Source organism: Natrix helvetica, assembly GCF_964273705.1.
Source record: "Natrix helvetica genome assembly, chromosome: 6".
In the NCBI taxonomy this organism is placed as follows: Eukaryota; Metazoa; Chordata; class Lepidosauria; order Squamata; family Natricidae; genus Natrix; species Natrix helvetica.
Window position 1 is genome coordinate 42,548,812 of NC_138553.1, and position 25,304 is coordinate 42,574,115.

General features: G+C 37.2%; 1 protein-coding gene across 1 annotated transcript in view; it reads right to left on the reverse strand.

Annotated features, from left to right (window-relative positions):
• Window positions 1–21,642, reverse strand: part of OTOGL (otogelin like) — a gene marked incomplete at its 5' end in the record, with an annotated part of 101,595 nt that extends 79,953 nt beyond the window's left edge. The window contains 13 exons of the mRNA XM_081957107.1: window positions 3,172–3,298; window positions 4,492–4,637; window positions 6,856–6,902; window positions 7,807–7,915; window positions 8,348–8,473; window positions 9,460–9,566; window positions 11,639–11,745; window positions 12,662–12,789; window positions 13,343–13,548; window positions 16,136–16,257; window positions 18,160–18,314; window positions 20,265–20,363; window positions 21,600–21,642. Of these exons, the coding sequence (XP_081813233.1) occupies window positions 3,172–3,298; window positions 4,492–4,637; window positions 6,856–6,902; window positions 7,807–7,915; window positions 8,348–8,473; window positions 9,460–9,566; window positions 11,639–11,745; window positions 12,662–12,789; window positions 13,343–13,548; window positions 16,136–16,257; window positions 18,160–18,314; window positions 20,265–20,363; window positions 21,600–21,642 (1,522 nt within the window). The remainder of the gene's footprint in view (window positions 1–3,171; window positions 3,299–4,491; window positions 4,638–6,855; window positions 6,903–7,806; window positions 7,916–8,347; window positions 8,474–9,459; window positions 9,567–11,638; window positions 11,746–12,661; window positions 12,790–13,342; window positions 13,549–16,135; window positions 16,258–18,159; window positions 18,315–20,264; window positions 20,364–21,599) is intronic.
• Between the last annotated feature and the right edge of the window lie 3,662 nt (window positions 21,643–25,304).

Consider the following 25,304-nt stretch of genomic DNA (forward strand, 5'->3'; position numbering starts at 1 on the left):
ATCCAAGTAGCTTCTTCAGCTACTTGGATAAGCAGCAAAATGTTTCAAACCAAAACAGAAAAGTCCAGTTGGCATGGCTCAACTTCCAGGAAACTCTGCCTGGATGACAGAGAATCTTCATCACCATCTTCAAGAACACTTTGTATTTAGAAGGCTATATAAATGTCCTGCATGGAAAAAGGAGTAAGAAATAGCAAGCAAAGAAACTAAAAATATGAGATCAAAAAAGAGAAAAGGAAATATGGTTAAATCTTGTTTATATTCCCAAACTATTCACTGTGCTTCATAGTTTTATAGCTTTGCAAATCATAATTGGCTCCACCATGTTTATGCTTCAGGGTCTCTTGTTTGTTAATAATTACATCTTTTTAAAAAAAAAATCTCAGCAGTTCTGTTCAGTTACAGCTTTTCCGTCTTCTTCCTCTTGACTCATTCACTCTTCCTTTATATATTTCTTTTGTGATTTAATAGTCTTTTGTTCTCTATATATTGTCAAACCATTTCAATATACTTTGTTGAACTGAACAGCCATGTTCACTAGAACTCATTGTTACTTGCGGGATCGTATTCTGCCCCATACATCCCTGCGACCAATCCCCTCGCACAGAGAGGGCCTCCTCCAGGTGCCGTCCACTAGAGAGTGTCGGGGGGCGGCGCCTAGGAGTAGAGCCTTCTCTGTGGCGGGCCCAGCCCTGTGGAATGACCTCCCTCCGGATATTAGGAATACCTCTGACCTCCGCTCCTTTCGTATAAAGCTCAAGACCCACCTATTCCAAGTAGCTGGCCTGGCTCAACTTTGATCTTACCATATCGCTCCTGACGGGTTTTTACTGGGTATTTTAATTATATTTAATTATCTAGGGGTTTTTAAATACTGTATTTTAATTGTTTTATTTATCAGCCGACCTCCTCCTTGTGTATGTCTCGGTATATGTCTCTGTTATATGTTTGTTTTGTCCACATATTTATTTTATATGTTTCATTGTACGCCGCCCCGAGTCCTTCGGGAGAGGGTGCGGCTAAGAAATAAATATTTATTATTATTATTATTGTTGTTGATCTGATTCAATCCATATCAGCTCCAAACCCATCCTTGATTCTGTTTTTTACTTGTTTCACCACATATTCTTTTTAATTTGCCTCTTCTGATGGATTCCGCAGAACATCATGGTAGGTGGTTCTTGGTGGAGCTACACAAAAATATGCATTCCCTTTTTTCCTATAGAAACATTGGCTGAGTATTTGAAGTATTTTCTGAACATTCTTTCCATTCAAATGGAAACATCAATCTATACTTGATTCATGTACATTGTACATTGTCTTATTGATTCTTATTCCATTGTCTCATTGATTCTTTTGAGATTATCCATAAGTAATAAACATTCAAAATCTGCACATTTTAGCTGACAATTTTATAATTCAGCTGTTCAAAAACTGACAGATAATTTTGCAGACAGATAACTTTGCTCTCATGATCTCATTTTCCTACAATAAAAAAGAACTAGAGAACTAAAAATGATGGTGATTTTCCCAAAGTCTTTATGAAGCTCCTAAAATGTAAGAAGCTCAGTAGTTAATGCAGCCTCAAATGACTTTAAATAGAAAAATTCTCACAGCTAATATGTAACTCCTATATCTCAAGTGAAAGACTATTTTTTCCCACAGGGACAAGTGTGACATACAAATGAATCGTGATAAGAGAAAATTATGAAAACTCTTTAATCTATTTTTGCTTTTCTAAACAGAAAGATAAAACTGTGGCCCATGATGGATGGATGAAATTTATATAATGACTCTGTAATGGAAGTATAATACAGCAACTAACTGAAACAAGAGATGGCTTAAAGCTACAACATTTGTCCCAATTCAATTGTTTTGCCACATAGAGTATCATAAATAATAGCCAGCTAGTTCAGTTCTTGTGATCAATCAGGTCTAGCTATTTGATTTGAACCAATCCTTGGCTCCTAAACTGACAAGACGTTTACTGAAGGTACAAGGTTTGAATTATAAACTCATTTTAATTCATTTAAAAGATAATGTTGATTTAATATCCTTTTGTGAAAATATGTTCAGAACCATATAGCAGGAAACAGCTGCATTCAGTGAAGAATCCTCCTGAAATCCTCTGGCATTCATACCATGCTTGGACTAATGGCTTGGTAGTTCCTTCCAGGGAAGGCCCCACCTGACATCTACCCTTATTCCTAATGTTCAAGAAAGATAGAGCTATCACAGTCTTTCTATTTATTAAAAAGACAAGAAGCGTTAAAAATGGAAATAATTTCAATAGTGTAAACTCCTCACCATGTAACAAAGAAGCGTGGTAGCTAGAAAAGTCACCACTTCCGCAATCTTTTTAGTGATAAGAGAACCAATCTCATATGACATTAAAAATAATGTAAAAAATAGCTAAAATGTAAAACCTAACTTTAACTTCAAAAATAAAAATGCAAACATTGAATGTAAAAGAAGATAAATTACACAGAGCTGCCTAGCTCATTAAAAAAAAGTTGGTAAGTCAAACTTGCATCTGAAAGAAAATGCAGCTCCTCCAGGCAGATCATGCAGTTTTGCTAAAATGAAATGCCATCTGCCCTTAAGTCTCCATAAATAGATAAGACTGTGTTACAAATTAATATTATTAATTAGAACAAAATTTGACAAAGGAAAACATATTGTCTGGAATACAACCTAAAGTACAAACGGTAGTTAAAATATATGCAATTCTCCAACTTATAGAGAGGGAGAAAGAAAATGAGACTTAGCAAAGGCAAAGGATAGAAATAAAATCGTAGATTTGCCCAATTCTGTCTCAACATCTTAACTGTTTTAATTTGAATAACAATTTTCCAAAGAAAAAGTGCCTCTACTTCATTTTTCTAGACTCCTGGAAATTCCCAAGTTTGCTGAATGGCTGTGAGAACAAAGGTGCCTTTTTCCAAATGTGGTCCACAGACTTCAATAATATTCTGCTTTTTGTTTTAAAACAATGGAGCTCCAGCAAAAGGAGGAGAGGTCTCTGTATTTTGCCCAATGCAGCCTGGCATAAGGAGCTGGTAGCAAACTACATGATAATATATTTATTTCTCAGCTTGGTTAATACAGTACATTAAAAGGAATTTAGGTACATGAAGATAATTAACTAATGAATAATAAATGGTATCCTACCATTTAGGGTGAATCCCTGGCTGAAGGAACCGTACTGTATTTCACCACCCCGGATGAGAGTCACTTGCTTGCTTATGTCATCTTCAAAAATTAGCGTCAAAGATTGAATGCAGTCATAATCAATGCTCTGTATGAACCAAAGGAAGAGGAGGACTGAGTCTTATGGGAAAAGGAACATATAGAGCAAATATTGTTAATCTGCATTAGATTCCATTTTTTATCTATATTCCATTTATATTTTACTTTTCTCCCCACCCCCACCCCAAAATTTATTCGTACAACATTTTTGTAAAATAAATTAATCTTGAACTGCCTTTAAGATTTTAATGTATATGCAGCCTAGCTGGGAATATTGAGCAGTATATGCTCATATTGAAAAAGTAACAGCTAACAGTTATTTATGGTGGTGTGAGACCTATGGTGGCCTAGAGTTCCCCAGGCCTCACAGTTTGGAAAAGTTGATCTAGGTGACAGAGAGTGAAATGATGATTTTCAAGACAAAATGGTGAATTAAATGCTAGTGTAAAGCACCAGTATAAGAGTTTAAGACCTTTTGATATGATTAAAAGAAAGTTCAGTTTTGAATTATAAAGAAAAGTATATTTATTACTTAAAACAAAAAAATCACTTCATGAAAATGTACACTGCAAAACACAGGTGCAAAATGTGAATGTAATATACCTAATATAATAAAACAAGCAACTGAAACTATTGAAACATAACCAGTATTAATTAAAAAGCATCACAGCTAACTTTCTCTCTCTCTTGAAATGCAATCACTTGAGTTAATCAACTAAAATAATTTTAAAATAATTCAAATATTTCATCACATTCAGCGTATCCCAGATTTAACTAACCATCATTTTAAATGCTTGATCAAATATTTTTTATATACTCTGAGCTTCCAGAGCTATTGTTGCAAGAAAAGAGCACATAAAATATCAAATAAATATCTTAGTCAGCTTCAAAATGCTCTTATCTGGTTGGCAATATGCCAAGCTGTTCAGACCTGTCACCAAGAGCATTTATTTGTCTAACACACCTGGTCAGACTGTAACCAAATATGTAGATGCTTGTGTAATCATGCGTGAATGAAAAACCCTGTAGATTTAATCACAGTAAAAGGCACAATTGCTTTTACAAAACCAGTGCTTACAGTTGAAACAAAATCCAGATTCCCATCATACAAGATACTCAATATCAAGAAAAATACTGATTTTTTTATTGCTAATCTTTGTAAGTAATTTATTGGCTTTCTCTAAATTAGATATATAGGGATTTATTTATCAACACAAAATGTTAATTAAACTGTCAACTCACCTGTCCACAGGGACTTTTCTGTAAAGTAAGTGTGAATTTGTCTTTCCCAGTGCCTTTTACCAAAATATACTGACAGCTCCCAAGAAAGGTATAATGGCGACCATCAAAAGTTGTGAAATGGGATTCATCAACAATTGAACATTCAGCTTAAAGTAAAGATTGATCATTACAAAAAGTGTATTATTATTTTTTTTATTTCTTTGACTCCAACCAACTCTGAGAGCAACATAACTAAAAGAATAACATAAACTAAAGGGCAACGTTACAACTGAAAAGCAACATAAAAACTAGTAAAAAGAAATTAAATAAGAAATTAATCCAAAAGGAATTACTTGATCCTGAACCGCAAACCAGGGATGATCTTACCCAGTGATTTTATGTAGATGTTGAATATTTGTATTCAGTTTCTAATATCTGTATTGCATCGAACCAAAGCAAATGTAAAATGCCTTCATTGTGCAATTGTATTGCTCTTCTAACTTTCATTACACAATGTGCATTTTCTCTTATATTTTTAATATTATTTAATATGCGCTAATGAAAGCTGTTCCAGGACATGCCGTAAACTGAATTTCAAAAGTAATTTGCAATTCAGAGCTCATAGAAGTTCATTGCTAAAGATAATGTCCCCTTTGAGTTGAGCAGTCCTTTAAGTCTCCTGGTGGTTTCATGGAGAGGTCCTTATAAGAAAAGGGTTTTAACAAATCAGAATTGTTTTTACATTGTCTTCTCCTGTAATGTTAGTTTGAGTTCCTTGTCCAGGATTTCCAGATGATCTCTTGCCTGAGTACTAACCAGATCTAATCCTGCTTAGGTTTTCAAGGTCACCCAAGGAGATATTTAGTCTTAAACATCTTTCAAGGTCTTCCATGCACTCAAATAGTTATAGATTGCAATTAAAAAAATAAATGTACTTTTGCTAATTTATGCAGCTACAAGTAGACATCAACTTACAATCATTCATTTAATGGTTCAAAGTTACATTGGCCTAAAAAAAGTGATTTATAACCTCTCCTTGAAATTGAAACCATTGTACTGAGCCTGGGGTCACATGAATGCAATTCAAATGCTTGGCAATTGCCCACAACCCGTGGCAACCTCGTGCGGTCACATGATCATGATTTGTGATCTTCCCAGCTGATTTCCAACAAACAATATCAATTGGGGAAACTGGATTTACTTAACAACTGTATAATTCATTTAATCTGTGGTAAAAATTATTGTAAAATGAAGTTGAATCCTATGATGATTCGCTGAATGATCACATTGCTTAGCAGCCAAAATTCTAGTCTCAATTGTGGACATAAATTGAGGACTAACTGCACTTTGCTTCTTTCTATGTGCAAACTATAATCTGGATTTTTCCGTTTCAGATACTGAGATTACTAAACTCAAAACAAAGATGTATGAATTAGGCTTGATTGATTCATAATTCTACTTCTAGGATAACATGGGATTATATAATTATAATTCTATATAATCTCTGATTCTATTCACTAAAGTCATCTGAAAGAATTTCCTGCTTTAAATGGGTTTGGCCTGGCTTAGCTGACTTTACTCTATATCTGTTCCAGCTTTTTTTTCCCCATTCCTGATCAATTGGTAAAACTCTCCTTGTTTGTTTTCAAAACTAATCCTTTTGGACAAGTTTTTAATAATGGACAATATAAATTCATTTATGATATTCTATATTTTAAATTGATTTTGTAGTTTACCTTCTGAGGTGTTTTTGGTATATAAAGGTATATACATATACAAACATATTTAAGATTTCAGGTTAATTAAAAAAAAGACAAAGAAGGTATACCTAAACTGAAATATAATCACCAGAGCCAGCCACTGCTCAAAGGTTAAAACATTATTCACAATAAACATGAGGGAATCAGTGGAATCTGGTATGTTGTTACATAGAAACTTTTATCATGCTTTCCATATAGATTTGATTAACAATACTAATATCCTAGGATGCAATGTAATCAAATCATATAACAGCTTACTTTCTTTTCTGAAAAAGTTCCTTACTTACATTTTTGTAGCTAAAAATACTGTATCTTATTTTTGAAGTGAGGAAATTTAAGGATTTACACAACTGAATTGAATTCTGAGTCAATGTGCCATTTATATATTTATTATGACTGTATACCTTGCCCAATATTTAACAACATTCAATCTCAAGATTATCATCATAAAAACTAATAGCACAAATGTTTTCAAATCATTGACTTGCACTATGGAGGATGCAAGCTTAACATGTACATTTTTAGCTAGAGTTCAACATACCCCCCCCCCTCTCTCTCTCTCTTTCTCTCTCTCTCTCTCTCACACACACACACACACACTTCCATCTTTATAAGAAAAAATTACCTGGGCAATCATGTTCAGTGCAGTTCCAAATGCCACCCATACAAATGCTAAAATTTAAAATAAAAATTTTAAAAGGTTTATATATTTGGAGATAAGATTAAGCACTGAAATTTGTTTATAACACAAACCGATATAATACCCCTTTTGTTATACAGTACATAACAGTAACTATAGAAGAAGGATATCCTTCTTTTATATCTTTTTGTTGTTGTTTTTTACACACACGAGGCTGTGTGGGTTCACTTTGTCTCCTAATACTTGAGTAATCAGTGCAGAATGGGATCTGCATGCTTTAATCTCAGGAAGACAAATCTATGAGCAATCCTGGAGCAGTTCCCTCTTTGATCCTCATCTGAGATATGTATGTTCATCAATAACACCAGCTAATTCATTTTTGGCTGGCACCATATATTGCCAACCCTCATTCAATCAGTTCAGTTGCTATGATATGATAAGAGTCTCTAGCTGAAGGGTAGAAACTGGAGTCATCTGATAATCTTTTGTCTGACTAGCCTACCTGGTTGCAACTTTAATGTGGGTATTAAAGCGATAAAGTATAATGTGATAGGATGGATCCACAGTAATTAAAAAGGAATTATATCATACAAAATGGGTGAAGGAGTAAAGCTCACCATAAGCTGGTGCTGGAACTCAGCCCAGTTTAGAAGTCTACATGCTCACCTGTAACCAGGTGGCAAAGGAGTCTATAAGAATAATTCATTCCTGGTGTGCTTACGATTTCTTCTACCACCAATTATTCAACCTATTATTTATGTCAAAGTCAATACAGCTGTGTCTGATTTTAACAGAACATTGATTTTTGAACAGCCATACACACCCCTTTGTCCTATTCCACAGCAGGAACGGTGGATGTAAATTTCTTATTCTCCATAAAACAGGGCAACAATTGACAAGATACACAAATCAGAGATGTTATTGAAGATTACATACCATTTACTACATTCTTGTTCAATTGTTGAACCTACAGGGAAAGCTGTCCCATGATAAACACATGGGCAATCTGATGCAGAAATACAAGTTCCATTGTCCATTATAAGGCCTGGTTTGTAAAAGTAAAAAGGTGGTAAAAATATAAAGAGGTCACAATATGTAAGATAGTCCATGTTAAATATGTGCAAAGTATGCCTCAGAGTGAAGTAAAAATAATTATGGAATGAATTACCCAGTCTGCATCTGATTCATCAGTGGATATTTCTTCAAACATAAATGAGAGGAACTAGTGGCCTTACTAATACTACAATAATCTCTTGCCGAGACTGATGGAAAAGGGAGGTCTGGAAATTTGAACTAAGAAAAGAATATAATGGTCTGTATTTCAGTTCATTTCTTATGTATTAGCAATGTTTTAAGGACAAACATATTTAATAAAAAATTAAAAGCTATGGAAAATTCTAAAGATACAAGACAAATATTTATTTAATAGACAGAAGCTTTATTATTAAAATAATTCAGCTGATAAAAGTTCACTTACCATCTGGGCAATAGCATCCATCTAAGCAATGGAGATTACTACCTAGACAGTCTTTCTCAAAAGTACAGGTTGGTGGACAACAACTAATACAATCCCGATGGATAAAAGTATCTTCACAATTGTCAGCTAAAAGAATAAGTTAGGCAAGAATGATTACACTGCAGTATACTTCATTTTAATGAGAAAAAGTATGTATTATTTTCTTTTTAAAATGTTGATTAAACATATAAATATCTTTCTAAATTAAGGTTTTACTTTGCCAAAGCCATCAAATTTAGAATAAATGACCTATATATTAAGTCTTAGTAAGATGAATATTAAGATGCAGAAATGTACATTTTATAATTAAAAATAATGGCACAAAAAAGACACCCTGAAATTTAAATCATTCTGAAACTTATTATAAAGAGTTATATATAACTATAATTATTTTTAATGCTGTTGAATTTATATAGCCTATTTAACATGACCCTGAATCATTTTCATACCCCGAAATGTTCTGGCTATGAAGCCAAATTCTAAAACATGTTGATTAAAATGATTCCATCCTCTTGCAGAACAGTCGCAATATGCTACCCATGATCTAGTACAGCGATGGCGAACCTTTTTTGGCTCACGTGCCACAAGTGAAGGGAGGGCAGGGGGGTCGTGTGCGGGCGTGCCGCATCCATAATGCAATGCATGACACCCCCCAGTGCGCATGCGCGCATAACAGGCGCGACCATCCCATTTTTACATGCTTTTTCCACCCTCCCCAGGCTCCCCAGGCTTTATAGGAGCCTGGGGAGGGCGAAAAGAGCCTCCCCCGCCCCACCGGAGGCCCTCCGGAGGCTTCAGGGACCGTCCAGAGGCTTCCCTGACGCCTTCGGAGCACTCAAAACGACCCTCCGAGCAAACCGGAAGTGATATAATATATCAATATATCTATAAAGCCTCTGGAGCCTGGGGAGGGCGAAAAAATGGCTTTTAAAAATGGTGAACTCAGCTGGCCAGCGCGCGCATGCACGCTGGCCATAGGTTCGCCATCACTGATCTAGTATATCAAATAAACATTTGTTTTTAAACTTTTGTTTAACAAAAGTTTTGATTGATCAAAGTATTAAAACACTTACTACAGGATGGAAAATCATCTCTCCAATCTCTAATAGGATAGCCTGCATGTGAACATGAGCGAGCATATTCTGTTACTGCTCGGCAATAGGTTTCATCATCATCCTTTCTGAAACAGCAAAATAAAACTTCTGGTTAGTTACTGTACATCAGAGGTGTCAAACTCAATTTCATTGACGGCCATGTAAGGGCTGTGGTTGACCTCAGGGGGGGAGGCATGGCCAACTGGGTAGGCATGGCCAGCTTGATACCACTCCCCAAACTGCTGACACTGGGTAGACTGGGCCAAAGCAAAGCAGGTAGACTGGACCAAAGTGACGTGGGTTGGCCCCTTACATTTTCCAGGATGGCCCCAAGGGCCAGATCTGACCACATTGCAGGCTGAATCCGGCCTGCGGGCCTTGAGTTTGACACTCCTGGTGTACATTCTTAGGAATTATTAGGAATAGAAATTCTTTGAAAAGGCAATACCATTTTTTAAAAACTAACCTTAAAACCAATTTGTTTTTTGGTAATAGATTTGGTTGTAATCAAGAAAAAAAAACCTCAATTTATGTATGTAGATGTATAGCTTCCCCAAATATGGATATAGCTTAACTGGCTCATAGTCACAAAAAACAAATGTAACAATGATGTATTTCAGATCTTTTCCAGCCTCCTTGCAAAAATATATATATGGAAAAATGGCAAAGCAGAGGTCCCTTATATGAGACCTAAGTGTTTATATTCCATCCTATCATATTTTACTGCATTGAATTCCTTCATTCCTTTCTTCCTACCTTTATCTTTCTTTCTTTCTTTCAAAAATAAAAATAAAAATAAAAAGGTGTGACAAAATGTTAAAATTTGTCTCATTCCAGGAAAAGTTAAGCAGAATTTTTAAAAAGTATAACTTGTTCAAGTTAGCATGGGTGTTATTTATCTTGTATTATCCTTTTAACTGAAGTTCCCTGTATTGTGTTCTATTACTCTGTTTCAATGGTTATAGAGATTTCCTTAAGTGGGAAGGCCACAAATAGAACTCTCTCCTTTCTTGGAAAAGAGTGTAGGATAAAAGTCAATTATGACACTTTTTAAAAAAACCTTTTATCACCAGAATTAGTAGCTTTCAATAATTTAACCTGTGGTATAATATTGCACAATGTACAATTTAGTAATATCTCATGACACAATCATCATGTCAAGAATGGGTTTGCTATTTTGCCCTGAACAACTTTCTTACAATATATATCAAATTAATCATGAGCAATGACAATATAATTCATGATTACATGCTATTTCCTTTATTAAACCAAACAGAAGTAATTCTTTTTAATAATCAAAAATAATCAATGATTAATTAACCAATGTTAATTAAATTGCAGAATTAACAAACACTGTTATTGTCTATATTCATTGACATTTATTAAATGTTTCAGAAAAATGAATATTGATTCTTTTTTGGTAAGTGGCAGCACAGAAAATAAACTTATTAATTAAATTCCACCTAGGAAATCCACTAGGAAATATAGTTCTCCTCTGAAATTTGGCCTTTGGAAACCTCTTAACCAAGAAAGGAGACTATTACCTTTCAGTCCACATTTTCCAATATCTGGTTTACAAAACCGCTCATTGATTTTTCCTTGTATTGTGAAGGGAAGCCCAGGTTCAATTCCATCTTCAAAAAACAGAACATATAACTCTGAACCTGTCATTTCTCACAATCAAATCTAGCCCACAGGTTTTTGAGACACAGGCATCAATTCTGAATCATAAGGATATCAAAAAGATTAAATGTGCATTGTCGCATGACACATGACAATACAAGCTCTGCCCTTTTGTATCATGAGTTGCAAACAAAAGGGAGGACTTTGTATCATAATTGCCACAATAGACATTTTATCAGCTTACTTCCCCCAAAGATGACCATCTTTTGGGAAAAAGTTGGAGGAGAGAGAACTGTGAAACCCAGGAAGGGAGGGAGAAAGGGTAGATTAAACTAGCATTAAACTAGGGATACTTTGGAAGCAATTCATTTCTGACTATTCTGTTGCAAGTCAAGAGGACATTTTTTCACTCTTACTGTAGTTAACAGACATTACAATAGATGTGTTCCACTGTGTTAGAGTGGAGAAAGACAAGATAACAATAATGATGGCTAATAAGCCTGCAAAACAAAATAAAAAAGTATATTCAGCTTACCTACATAAGTCATTCATACAGCTGGAAATGTAGGAATAAGGATCTATGCTCTGATGACAACTTAGAAAAGGAAACTGCAGGAGTATTTGGCACTTGAAGTAGATACTCTAAATGTAGAATGAAAATGGTATTGAGATATATATGCACATACCTATATATATATATAATTAAACATGCAAAAAATATGAATGGCATGGTGATCTAGTTGTAAAAACTCTCTCCTTCCATTCAGAAGGTTCAGAGTTCAATCCTAGGTAGCAGATGCTTCTCTACTAGAGTGCAAAGAAAACCTATCTGCTGCAAACTCTGCATGGTGTCAGGAAGGGCATCTGGCCAGTAAATTCTTAGTTCTATCCAATCCCCCCACTTCTATCCCAAATTAATGGATTACAGCAGTGGTGGGTTCCTACCGGTTCGGCCGAACTGGTAGTGGTATGGCGTCCTGGGTCGCTGGAACCGGCAGTGACCCAGGCCTGCCACGTCCCCGTACCAATTCCCTAGTCTGTTCTGCTTTGCCGGCATGTTTTCAGTCAACTGCACACATGCAGCAACACGCAGCGGGCAGGCGCATAAGTGAAATGAGCAGCGTGCAACCAAAACACCCTTTCAGCGAACAGGTAGTAAACTGGTTAGGAACCCACCACTGGATTACAGTGTCGTAAAAAGGGAATTTAAACATGCAAAATATTTCCTCCCATCCAAGGATATTTTATTTATAAATCTAGGCTAATAACTCTTTTGAAAAGCCAATACACTTTTTATTATATCGGTTGTGCTTTTTGTAGAGGTATAACCTGAACTATCCTGTGTACATTGCTGAAACATAATGCAAGATGTTTTGTGAGATACTTCTGACTCTAGTGTGTCATTCCTTATCACAAATCAAAGACAGTCCTTCCAACCTTCCAAGAAAGTTTTTCAAGGGGAGAGAAGGGAAAACCTGCTTTCTTCTATTTGTGGCTCTTGAGATCAAGGCCCATAAAAATAAATATTTATATGAAAATTGCAGCCTAAACTACTTACCTCATAAGATTCTGTATCAATGTTGCAAGGACTAGGAAAATTAGATGCAATAGCTACACAGGTTGCATCATCTGGGATTTGTACAGCCCAGCTGTTAGCAAATTTAGCTACATCTTCTTTATAGTCACCTATTTAAAAACATAAATTTTATATGTAGCCCAGCATATACAATAGGATTATTCAAATGATGTATCCCTAGATTGTAAAATATGCATGTGATGTATAATTCCTTTAAAATAGATAACACGGTGCATCTGCCATCACATCAATTTGAGCCTTGACATGGAGTTATAATAACAATAGCTGATACAAAGATACCTTATTAATGATAGACAAGACCAGGTAAGAAATGTCCAGTTTGAATTTTGCCGTACACACAAATTCATTTTTGTAGTCTTAAGCAGTTTATCCCATTTCAAAATCAGTCCTTAATGTGCAATAGGCAGATAATACCACTGATTAAATAAAGTCATAAGAATGATAATGATGTTATGAACCTTGAATACATTATATCACTGTTAAGTAATTATATAGTTTTCACCCCATGACTTGCGAAAAGTATGCAATTACCATCCACAACAGATTCAATAGCCTAGTAATATTCTCTGATGACAATTACAAATAAGTAAGGAAGTGGATTGGGCTTATCATCATATATTTTAGCATGGGTTATTTGCTTACTACTTTGTAATATGAGATCATCCGATGTGTTGTTATTATAATTTCCGCAGAGACCACATGTTTTTCCCTTGTGTTCTTCTGTCAATTTAATGTAAATCCCAGAGTTTCCATCCCAAGCTAAGGAAAAGCCAAATGTAGTTTTCACCAAAATATAATTTGCTAATTTTTCAATGAAAATATTTCCAATTGTTTGGGGCAAAGACAACCTGAAAAATAAAATAAATTCTAATTTAAATATGTCAGCTAGCTGTAATCATGCTATATTTTACCAATAAAAATACTGTTTCTTTTATATATTTATATAAAATTCTTTCAATATTAGATTACATACACACATACACGTGTATTTATGTATGTGTGTGTGTGTGTATATATATATATGCATACATACATACATACATACTATATATACATACTATATATAGTCTCCCTTTATTTATTTATCAGTACAATTACAACATATATATATATATATATATATATATATATATATATATATATATATATATATATATATATATATGTGTGTGTGTGTGTGTGTGTGTGTGTGTGTGTGTGTGTGTGTGTGTATATGTATATATGTATATATGTATATATGTATATATGTATATATGTATATATGTATATATGTATATATGTATATATGTATATATGTATATATGTATATATGTATATATGTATATATGTATATATGTATATATGTATATATGTATATATGTATATATGTATATATGTATATATGTATATATGTATATATGTATATATACATACATACATACATACATACATACATACATACATACTATATATATATATGCTGGTCTTGTTGTATTCGGGTCTTTAACCATGTAAGTGAGATTGTCTTGGCAACGTTTCGGCAAGGTCTCACTCACCATCTTCAGGCTGGTGTTTTCAGCTTAAAGCGTGGTCGGAGCTGCCGTCTTTTTATAAATTTTGGTGGGGGGTGGATTACTGCCTTTGTTTCAATAAGTGGATTGATTGGCTGTGTGGCTATATCATGATTGGTAGGTGCTGATTGGTGCTGGCCGTGTATCCATTGTTGTTTTGTGTTGTAAGGGCCTGGGTGGTGGGTGGGGCTCGTTTGTTGACTAGGGCTGGTTTCCAAATGTCTGGTAGGTGGGAGGTATCATCACGTTTATTCATGTTGTGGGGGTGTTTCTCTATTTTGATGCTTCCATAATTATTCTCTTGTTGAACTGTTCAGTTTTGGAGATTAATTTGGTTCCTTCAAAATCAATTTCATGTCCTGTAGCTTTAAGGTGGTGGTAGAAGGATGAAGTTGTTTCTTTTTTTCTTCTTTTTCTTGTAGATTAGATTAGAGTAATATACAAAAAGCCCAATGGCTCCCTAGGACACACCATCTACCAGCAAAAAAAACCACCAACCGCTACCTAAACGCGCAATCCCATCACCACCCTGCACAGATCAACTCTGTAGCCAAGACCGTCATCTCCAGAACCAAACGCCTAGTTGACAAAGACCACTGAAAACTGAATTACACACTCTCACAAGCGTATAAATCTCCAAAGGATTCCAAAGAAAAACAATTACCAACCTAATCCAAAAGGACACACCCCCAAGAACCGAGACACAGAACAGGACAACGGCATTGCCCTCCTCCCTTACATCAAAGGCACCACAGATAAAATCACCAAAATTCTCCACAAGCACAATATCAAGACAGCCTTCAACATTGACCAAAAAATAGCCAACATCTTAAAAAAAACCAAAGACAAAATCCAGCTAGAAAACCAAGGAGTCTATGAAATACCATGCAAAATCTGCCCCGCAATATACTTAGGACAAACTAACAGGAGAACAAATGCACGCATCACAGAACACAAGAACGCAGTAAGAAAAAAGGAAACAACTTCATCCCTCTACCAGCACTTTAAAGCTACAGGACATGAAATTGATTTTGAAGGAACCAAAACTGAACAGTTCAACAAGAAAATAATTAGGGAAGCCATCGAAATAGAGAAACAACCCCACAACATGAATAAATGTGATGATACCTCCTGCCTACCAGACATCTGGAAACCAGCCCTAGTCAACAAACAAGCCCCACCCACCACCCAGGCCGTTACAACACAAAACAACAACAGACACACAGCCAGCACCAATCAGCACCAACCTACCAATCATGAAACAGCCACACAGACAATCAATCCACTTACTGAAACAAAGCTAGCACTCCATACACACACACACACCAAGATTTATAGAAAGATGGCAGCTCTGACCACGCTTTAAGCCGAAAACACCAGCTTGGAGATGGCGAGTGAGACCTCGCCGGAACATTGCCAAGACAATCTCAATCTTACATGGGAAAAGACCCAAATACAACAAGACCAGCATTTATATTTATTTATACACACACACACACACACACACACACACACATATAATTGAAAGTATCTTTTTATACATAAAATGCAACTTATAACAAGTGCATTTTTATCTGAATCCTTTTTTATTTTTCCATAATACAAATAAAGAACAATTGTAATGTAACACTGTTATTTCAATGATATTCAACTAGCATCAGTGAGATTCCCTTCCTTAGCTGGTTAGGTATAATCTCAAACAATCTTGCTAGTGACACAGAAAGGGAAAAACAGAGATTCCATTCCAGGTTTTCTGACTCTATATCAACCAGAATTGAATATTTTCATAATCAAACTTTCACCATAAGAAAAATAATTGAATAATTTTCGTATGAATACTTTAGTTATTTTAAGAAACATAAGGCAACATTTCAATTGTTTTTACCTGATTCCACCCTTTCTAACTTCATGTCCCGATATGTGTATTTCATCTTGATTTGAAAAGAACAAGCTTATTGACCGTGAACAAGAGTACACTGAACCAGCACAGTGAGGGCTATTATTAATCTTAAAGAGAGAAGAAATAGATACATAAAACGTAAGAACATGTTTTAAGTATTACATAATATGCAATTTATTTTTCAAAACAAACACATTTAAATACTTGGAGCAGTTTTTCAATAGCATATTTGGTGTACATGTCTCTAAAGAAAAACTATATGCATGTTAACACGTATAATACATGGTGGATACATTTTTCACTATCAGCTCATATGCAATCTTCATAAAAATAGACTTAGAAGTGTAACACCTATATTGACATTACTCTACTGATTACCAATGATCTTACAGACCCAACTCAAGGTGCAAATGTTAACCTTTAAAACCCTGCTTGGGTTGACACTTATGTATTTAAAAGTTCATCTCTGCTAACCAGAATATCTTTGACCTATGTATTCATCCTGAATCACCTAATAAAAATATCCACTCCATATCAGTTTAACCAACTGGGTATTTGTTATGTATTGGTTTTTAAGGAGATATGAAAGTAACAAAATGTTGTGACAAATGTTAGATGATGTTAGATGTTAGATGATAGCAATAGCAATAGCACTTAGACTTACATACTGCTTTACAGTGCTTTACAGCCCTCTCTAAGTGGTTTACAGAGTCAGCATCTTGCCCCCAACAATGTGGGTCCTCATTTTACACACCTCAGAAGGATGGAAAGCTGAGTCAACCTTGAGCCTGGTGAGATTTGAACTGCCAAATTGCAGGCAGCCAGCAAGCAGCAGCAGTAGCCTGCAGTACTGCACTGCGCCACCACAGCTCATGGTATTAAATGCTAGATGATGATAGATGATGGATGATTGGTTGATGATTGATGGTTGATAGATGGTGAGATAGACAGATATTAACCAGAACATGGTTAAATTTGCTGCCAACCTAAAACAGTTATTCAATTATACATTTACATGCAGCCTTAATGCAACTTTAAAAATGTTTGTATTGCAAACATGGGTTTAGGATGAGCTTTACTTGTATCCTTGCTAATTAGTCTGATAAGCCATGCCCTTACACCAATAACACAGGGAATATCAAAATAGTATTATTATCATTAATCTGAAGATTTTAAATATCAGTGTGCTTTTTTATTTCAAAACTTCAAAATTCCTTGATCATCATGTAATAAAATGCTGACTCTAACCTCATTTTTTGTTAATCTTCACATAAGATATTCTATGGCAATATAGAATATATTAACATTAAAAAAACTAATAATGCTGAATCCAAATGATGAAAAAAAAATCTGAGTGAAATAGTTCAATCTAGAGTAGTACATTCAACTAATTGGCATTTTCCTCTATTAGGCAATATCTGAATGGATTTTTGTTCCCATCAGTAAGGAAATTTTCTGATACCATTCCTTGTAAAAAAATTGTGTGATTGAAAACCTTAGATATTATACCTAACTTTCCAATCTACTAGATAGATGCAGACTACTAAATCCCCACCTTCTACCTAATGTGTTTAAAATTAGGTCTAGCAGTAACAAAATCCTGTCAAATCCATATGAAACTTGTAAAATGAAACATGTATAAGAATTTAAACCAATTTCTAAGAATTATTGGAAATGAAAAAATATTTCTATAATATTAGAAACAATATTGACTAATGTAATTAGGATATACTTATCACATCCTCATTTTTCTATTCTTTTATATTGGCTGCCCCGAACTTTTTTCAACCTCAGAACGAAATAATTGTTAATTGCTCGATGAATGGAATCATGAATCCACAAACTGAACCACAGAATAGTAAGTAAACCACAGAATGGAAATAGTTCTTTCTCTTTCCATACCATAATCTAAACTAGCTTAGTTACACACTACAGAAGAATCTCTTATATAACTGGGGAAAAACAGCATGCTGTTTTCAGGTCTCTCTTGACCCAATTTCAAGTCTTACCCACACAGTGTACTGAGGTTCTGGACCACTGCAATCTTTCACAAAAATGTAGGAGCAGTTTCCTGGGAAGTAGTAGTAGATGCCATCAAATGTTTCAAAGTGGTATTGCCCCCATGATTTGCAAATCCCACCTCTGTCTTTGCCAGTATTTGGAACTAAAGAAAACAAACATATTTGTTTGCAAGCAAGCCAGCAGAAACAATAATTTCAGACAAGTGTTGCTCATTGCAAAGATATTAATCACATTATGTTGTAAAAAAAACCCATCTGAAACATCACAATACAATCAGATGTTTGAAAAGAATCTATGGATGGATATGTAAACAAATAAAAATAAAATAAGGAAATTTGATAATATATGCTCTGAAGGCAAATTAAATTATAACTAGATAATATTATAACTAGATTAACTTCCTGAATATTTCCTGCAGTAACTGCCTTTCTCAAAAGAGCTGGCATCTTTTCATCTTTCTTCTTCAAGATGTTGCAAGGACATGAAAACACTGGTGCATGAAAAAATAGTGAAGATTATCTATGCCTGTCGTGGCGAACCTATGGCACTCGCGCCATAAGTGGCACACAGAGTAATCTCTCCTGGCATACCAGCGGTCACCCATTGCTGTTTCGGGTTCCGGCACGCACATGCATGCTGGCCAGCTTGTCTTCGCGTGCGTGGGAGTACCAGAAATTGGAAACGCAACTCCCTGGCACACATGCCCGTGCCAGGAAGCTGAGCTTCCGGTTTCTGGTGTGTGCATGTGTCCAGCCAGCTGGTCTTCCCGTCTGCATGCGTGCCAGAAACCAGAAGACCATGTGACCAGCAGGCATGCGCACGCCAGAAACTGGAAGTTCAGCTTCCCGGCGCACACATACATGCCTAGGAACTGATCTTCCGGTTTCCCCTAGATGCCCAAGATGCTCCCCTGCACCTGAGTACACTCCTGTTTCAGCATTAGGTGTCGAAAAGGTTTGCCGACACGGATCTGTGCAAATCGGCCTTTTCCAGAATAAAAATTGGAACTGTATTCTAAGCAGAGGCTTTTGCAAGATTATTGCAAAAGAGTTACATTTATGAAAGGATGTCACCACAAGCTGTAGTACCATGGCACCACAAACTCTTCTGTCTTGTGTGTGACTGTGGCATCACAATACAAATAAGGGACCAGGCTTGCGTCACAAGCAATTTCTACCCCACTATGGATGCATCTGCTAATAAAATGAATGATGAAGTTATAAGGTAGCAAATGAAATACTATACTTTTATATATACCTAATCTTGAGTCTAAGGATGAAGGAATGGGAATCATAAATATTTTGAATATAATCGCTTAGGTGTATTAGTAGACTGCTGTAGAATTTTTTCCAAGACGAGGATAACTTTCGTCTTCTGAATTGTGTGCTAGCTGGGCCTCTCCCAAAATGATTGGGGACCATAACAGAAAAGTAAAGATCCATATCATATTATTTAATACTTGCCTGTGATAATTTCTCAGTTCTATTAAATACAGATTAGTAATTGTTCTAATGGCAAATCTTTGGGGATTGAATTCAAGGCTTTTACATTGCACACAGTCTCAGAGGTTCATATTGTGCAACTGTTCAGTTAAAAAGGTTTGGGGGTAGGCGAGAATGAGATAATGTTGGGAAAGGAATGTGAGAACCATTAACTCATGAAAGAGTCTATAAATGAAAACTCAGCCCTGGGAAAGTAGTAAGCATACTTTAAGAGACTTTAAACAACCCCACCTTGATTCTGTGTGGCATTGGAGAGGACAAAAGGAAACTGGCAGACTGTCAAGATTTTGTAATAATTATATCTTACACAATAAAATAGAGTTCCATTGGTTCCTTCAACTTCTGTTTCCTGAGTTGGGCTACCTTGAAGACCTGACATCAATTTAGCTAACTTCAAACACTTAAAGCCCACTTTAAAGACCTTTTTAAAAATCCTAGCAATCTTAATCAATTAAAAGAATGTCAATTACAAGTTACATTTAGGCTTCACGGTACTTATATGGTTGCAAAATGTTATTAAAATACCAGATTCAATCATTTTTGCAATATACCTACAACAAAAGTGCATCACACCTTCTCCTGAAACTTACTGATTTGGCAGCGCTGCCCCTGTGCCTGAAATGTCTCACAGTCACAAACTCCTGTATTTGTGCAAACTGCTCCATTAAGACAATCTTGAGAACAAGAAGCTGCATAAAAGAACAGACAGGTGTCAGTTAGGGCTCAGATTAGAGGAACGTCTTAAGCAGGCCCTGGTACCTCCCAGACCTGTTTCAGTTCTGCATATCCGAGGAATTGATGAGTTGAGAAAGATTGCCCAAAATAAATATACATCATCTTACAAATAGCTTTCTGTTAAGTTTATTCTCCTTCATATAAGCCACTCAAATGTGTTCTCTCTTCGTTAAAAGTTATTTTATTTCTGCAAAAATCCACAATTCATAAATTAATTCTTTCTTGCAGTTAAGGTGAAACACATATTTAGTTCCTTTTTTAACATCTGGGAAAGTTCCCTCAGAAATGAATTATTTAAAATAATTTTTAATCCAAAGATAAAAATATCATCCCATTCGCATCTTGCAGCTATGTATAAATTTGTGAATGAAATGCCCAAGACAACAATTTGAAATAATCACCAAAGATGCCATAAAGAAAATTGGCTTTATCACACCAGACTGAGTACAGAACTGGTAGATGAATTTGTGAAAAAAATCAGTTTTCACTCAGTTTAATGGACAGATAAATATTAATGCATTTTTATATACTGCCTGTTTACCTTCTGTCTTGGAACACAAGTCAGTGACTGGTTTTTTATTTCTTAACCCATAAGCAAATAAATACTCAATGGGAAATAGACCTGGCCCCCAATTATAGAGTCACATTCTTTCTTGTCATGTTAAAGAAAAATCTGCTTCAGTTGGTTTATTGTAAGTATGTGGAATGGAAAGAAGCTACCTTATTCTTTCCATCTCGTTTGAAACTGGATTTGATCTGCCATGTCAATAACCCACCTAATTTTGCAGCCTTCTTCCAACTATTAAAACAGCGAACTTATCAAATATTCACATTAACAGCTGTGAAAAAATCATGGCAATTATACAAATATATTTAATTATAGTTAGCTGGGTTATAATGTTACTGACCTCTTGTTGAATTCTGAGCCTGAGAAAATACATTATGAACATCTGATGAAACAGTAGCTGTCTATGAGAGGAAGGGAGGAAAACAATCAAACCACAGATGAGTATCCAAACCAAAAATAAATCAGCAAAACTTAAAATTACATAAATTACAATTTACTTGTAAAAATTAATTGCTTTAAGTTTATATAAAGATTGTTCCAGAGGAAACTCAAAGCTTTTGGCTAGTTAACAGTGAATTCAGATATAATTTCATTCAATATTAGGAAAATAAAAGAGGCTTACCAATGCTGAACACCACCAAAGTGAAGGCATTTAAAAGACACATGATTCTTATATTAAAAATGAAATGTTGCTCCATTGTTGAAGTATAGATAAAAATGTACGGTGTGATTTCTGAAATTTGCTGCATTACTGAAATTGTATTTCAGCAACATTGACTAAATCTTTCTAAGCCACAACTTCTGCTTTTTGAATAAACCCACAGTTTGCACAAAATGCTATGCTGAAAACAAGTAAACCATGATATAATTGATTGCACTATAAATCCAGTCAGCATCTCCACTTACTCAGTTGAGTAAACAGTCTCCTGCAACATAACCTGCCTTGACAGTAAAATAAAGCCCTCATTGCAGGCAACAGGTCCTGGGAAAGAGCAAGTTGTGAATGGACAAAGCTATGGGTGTTTCATAACCTGTCCTGCATGTTCTAAGCTTGTTTCCCACCCTTTTCTTGGATGGAAGAAACAATCCCATTACCATTGTCAAATAATATTGAAGTATCAACCACCAGGGTTGAAGGAACATTACCTACTCTAACTGAATGTGGAATAAAGACACCATATTATGTAGGTTGGTCCCGTTACGACGGCTGACATAAATGTTTTGCTTGTCCCTTTCATCTAAAAGATAAAGTTGATAAAGATTAAATTATTTGCACATTTAAACTAATATTAATTTGGTTTTAGAAGGCTTCTTGGTCTTCATCTGCAGTGGATATAGAAAGTCCACACACCCCTGTTAAAATGACAGGGTTTTGATATGTAAAAAAATGAAACTAAGATAAATCACTTCAGATTTTTTTTTACCTTAAATATATAAGCTGCACAAGTAAATTGATAAACCAACAAACTGAAATTTTTAGTGAGCAAAAAATAAAACGAAAATGAAAATAATATAGTTGCATAACTGTTCATACCTTTACAAAGAGGGATGTGACTATGAAGTTCAGCTGTACGGTAGGATTTTTCTGATATTTACTCTGAAAAGTCTGTTGTTTCTCACAGCAAAAGCCATCATCTGAAAAGAGTTTACAAAGCATCAAAGGGATCTCATTATTGAAAGGTATCAGTCTGGAGGACACACAAAAGACATTGGCTATATCCGTGATTTGAATGTATGGCACATGTGCCATAGGTAGCGCGCACAGCCATTTGTTATGGAATGCAAGAAGTTCGGGAAGTTCAGGTCATTTTTCTCCCTCCGGAAACTTCAGGGAAGCCTCCTGAAGACTCTGGGGGTGAAAAACAGCCCTACAGGGAACCCAGAAGTTTGGGAATGACTTCCGGATTGCCCGTAGGGCCATTTTTTTGCCCTCTGGAGGCTTTAGGGAAGCCTCCTGAAGCCTCTGGAGGGCCTCTGGGGGGGGTGAGGGAGGACATTTTTGCCTTCCCAGGATCCTAGAAAGCATCTGGAGCCTGGGAAGGGCAGAAAAACACGTCCATTGTGTGCCAAAAGCAGGGGGAGGGTGGGGGTTGCACACGCATTTGTGCGAGGGTTATGTGCATAAAATTATGAGTGTGGGCACACCCCCGCATGACTCCCCTGCATTCCCCCCACTTTTGGTACGTGATGGCAAAATGGTTTGCCATCACTGACTTGTACTATGGAACACAGTGAAGACAGTTATCAACAAGTGGAGAACATTTGCAATAACAGTGACATTATGAAGAATGTCACTGTTATGTCATATTTTCTACACTTGTTGATGATTGTCTTCACTGTGTTCCATGGTACAGCCAATTCATTGGAAATTTTGTGTGTCCTTCTCCAGACTGATACTTTCAAACAATGAGATCCCTTTGATGTATGTCTGAATTTTTTACATCTCAAAAACCTGACCTTTTAACAGAGGTATACAGCAGAGGTGGTCTTCAGCAGGTTCTGACCAGTTCTGGAGAACTGGTAGCGGAAATTTTAAGTAGTTCGGAGAACCGGTAAATACCACCTCTGACTGGCCCCACCCCCATCTATTCTCTGCCTCCCGAGTCCCAGCTGATCAGGAGGGAATGGGGATTTTATAACGGAGACCTGGCTGGGCCACGAGGGTGGTTTACCCCTCGTGGAAATGTGCCCACCGGGTTTCCGTGCATTTCATCAGCCTCGGGCCCTGGGTAAGGGTGGAGGGGTGGCGGTGGTTATGCGGGAATGTTTAGAGCCGAGGGAGTTCACTGTTCCTCAGATACCCGGGTGTGAGTCCCTTGGTGTGAACTGGGGCCCAGGGAGGCAGTGGGGCTTGCTGATTGTATACTTGGCTCCTCGCTATGCATCAGCAGCCCTGCCCGAGCTCCTCGAGCTAATCTCAGCGACGGCAGTTGAGACTCCCAGACTTTTGGTCATGGGGGACTTTAACTTGCCGTCGATGGGAGCGGCTTCCGAGGTGGCCCGGGAGTTCATGGCTTCCATGACGGCCATGGACCTGACCCAATTAGTGCAGGGCCCCACTCACGAAGGGGGCCATACACTGGACCTCATTTTTGTATCTGAACAGTGGACGAGTGATCTGGGAATAGGGGATTTAGTTATCACGCCCCTGTCATGGTCAGACCACTCATCCCTCCGGCTGGACTTCCCTGGCGCTATCCCCCACCGCGAGGAGGCGGAACCAGACTCTATAAACTGGTACCGCCCCAGGCACCTGATGGAATCTGATAGATTCCAGACGGAGCTTGGGCCAATTCCTGTAGCCTTGTCCCGCTCCCGCTCCGAGGACCTAGTGATTGCCTGGAATAGGGCGACGACTGGGGCCTTGGACCGGGTTGCGCCTTTGCGACCTCTCCTGCGGCATCGACCCACCCGGGCTCCTTGGTTCACTGAGGAGCTTAGGGTGATGAAGCGCCACAGGAGACGTCTAGAGAGCAGGTGGAGGTCCTCACGCTCCGAATCTGACCGAACACAGGTAAGAGCCTATTTGCGGACTTACCTTGTGGCAATAAGAGCGGCCAAACGTAGACATTGTGCTGCTCTTATTGCGTCCGCGGATAACCGCCCTGCCGCCCTGTTTAGGGTGACTCGCTCCCTTCTATCGCAGAGGGTGCGGGAGACACCCTTACAGGGTAGAGCAGAGGAGTTTGGGGAATATCTTCAGGACAAAATAGATCAGATCCGGAGCGGGTGGACCTCCGTCAGTGGACCAGACGAGCCGCCAACAGCGAGTCTTGAGAGACCACTCTGGGAGGAGTTTGACTCTGTTGCCCCCGAGGATTTGGACAGGTTGCGTGGACGGCTGCGACCCACCACTTGTTTAACGGACCCGTGCCCCTCCTGGCTGGTACTGGCAGCCTGGGAGGTGACACGAGGCTGGCTCCTGGGCCTGGTGAGCGCATCATTGGGTGAGGGTTACTTACCAACCGCCTTGAAAGAGGCGGTGGTGAGACCCTTGCTCAAGAGGCCTTCACTCGACCCAATGGAGCTAGCTAACTATCGTCCAGTCTCCAACCTTCCCTTCGTGGCGAAGGTTGTTGAGAATGTGGTGGCGCAGCAGCTCCCGCGACACCTAGACGAATCCGATTATCTAGACCCACGCCAGTCCGGCTTCCGACCCGGGCACAGCACCGAGACAGCCTTGGTCGCGTTGGTCGATGATCTCTGGAGGGCCAGAGATAGGGGTTGCTCCTCTATCCTGGTCCTATTAGACCTCTCGGCGGCTTTTGATACCATCGACCATGGTATCCTATTGCGCCGGTTGGAGGGGATGGGAGTCGGAGGCACC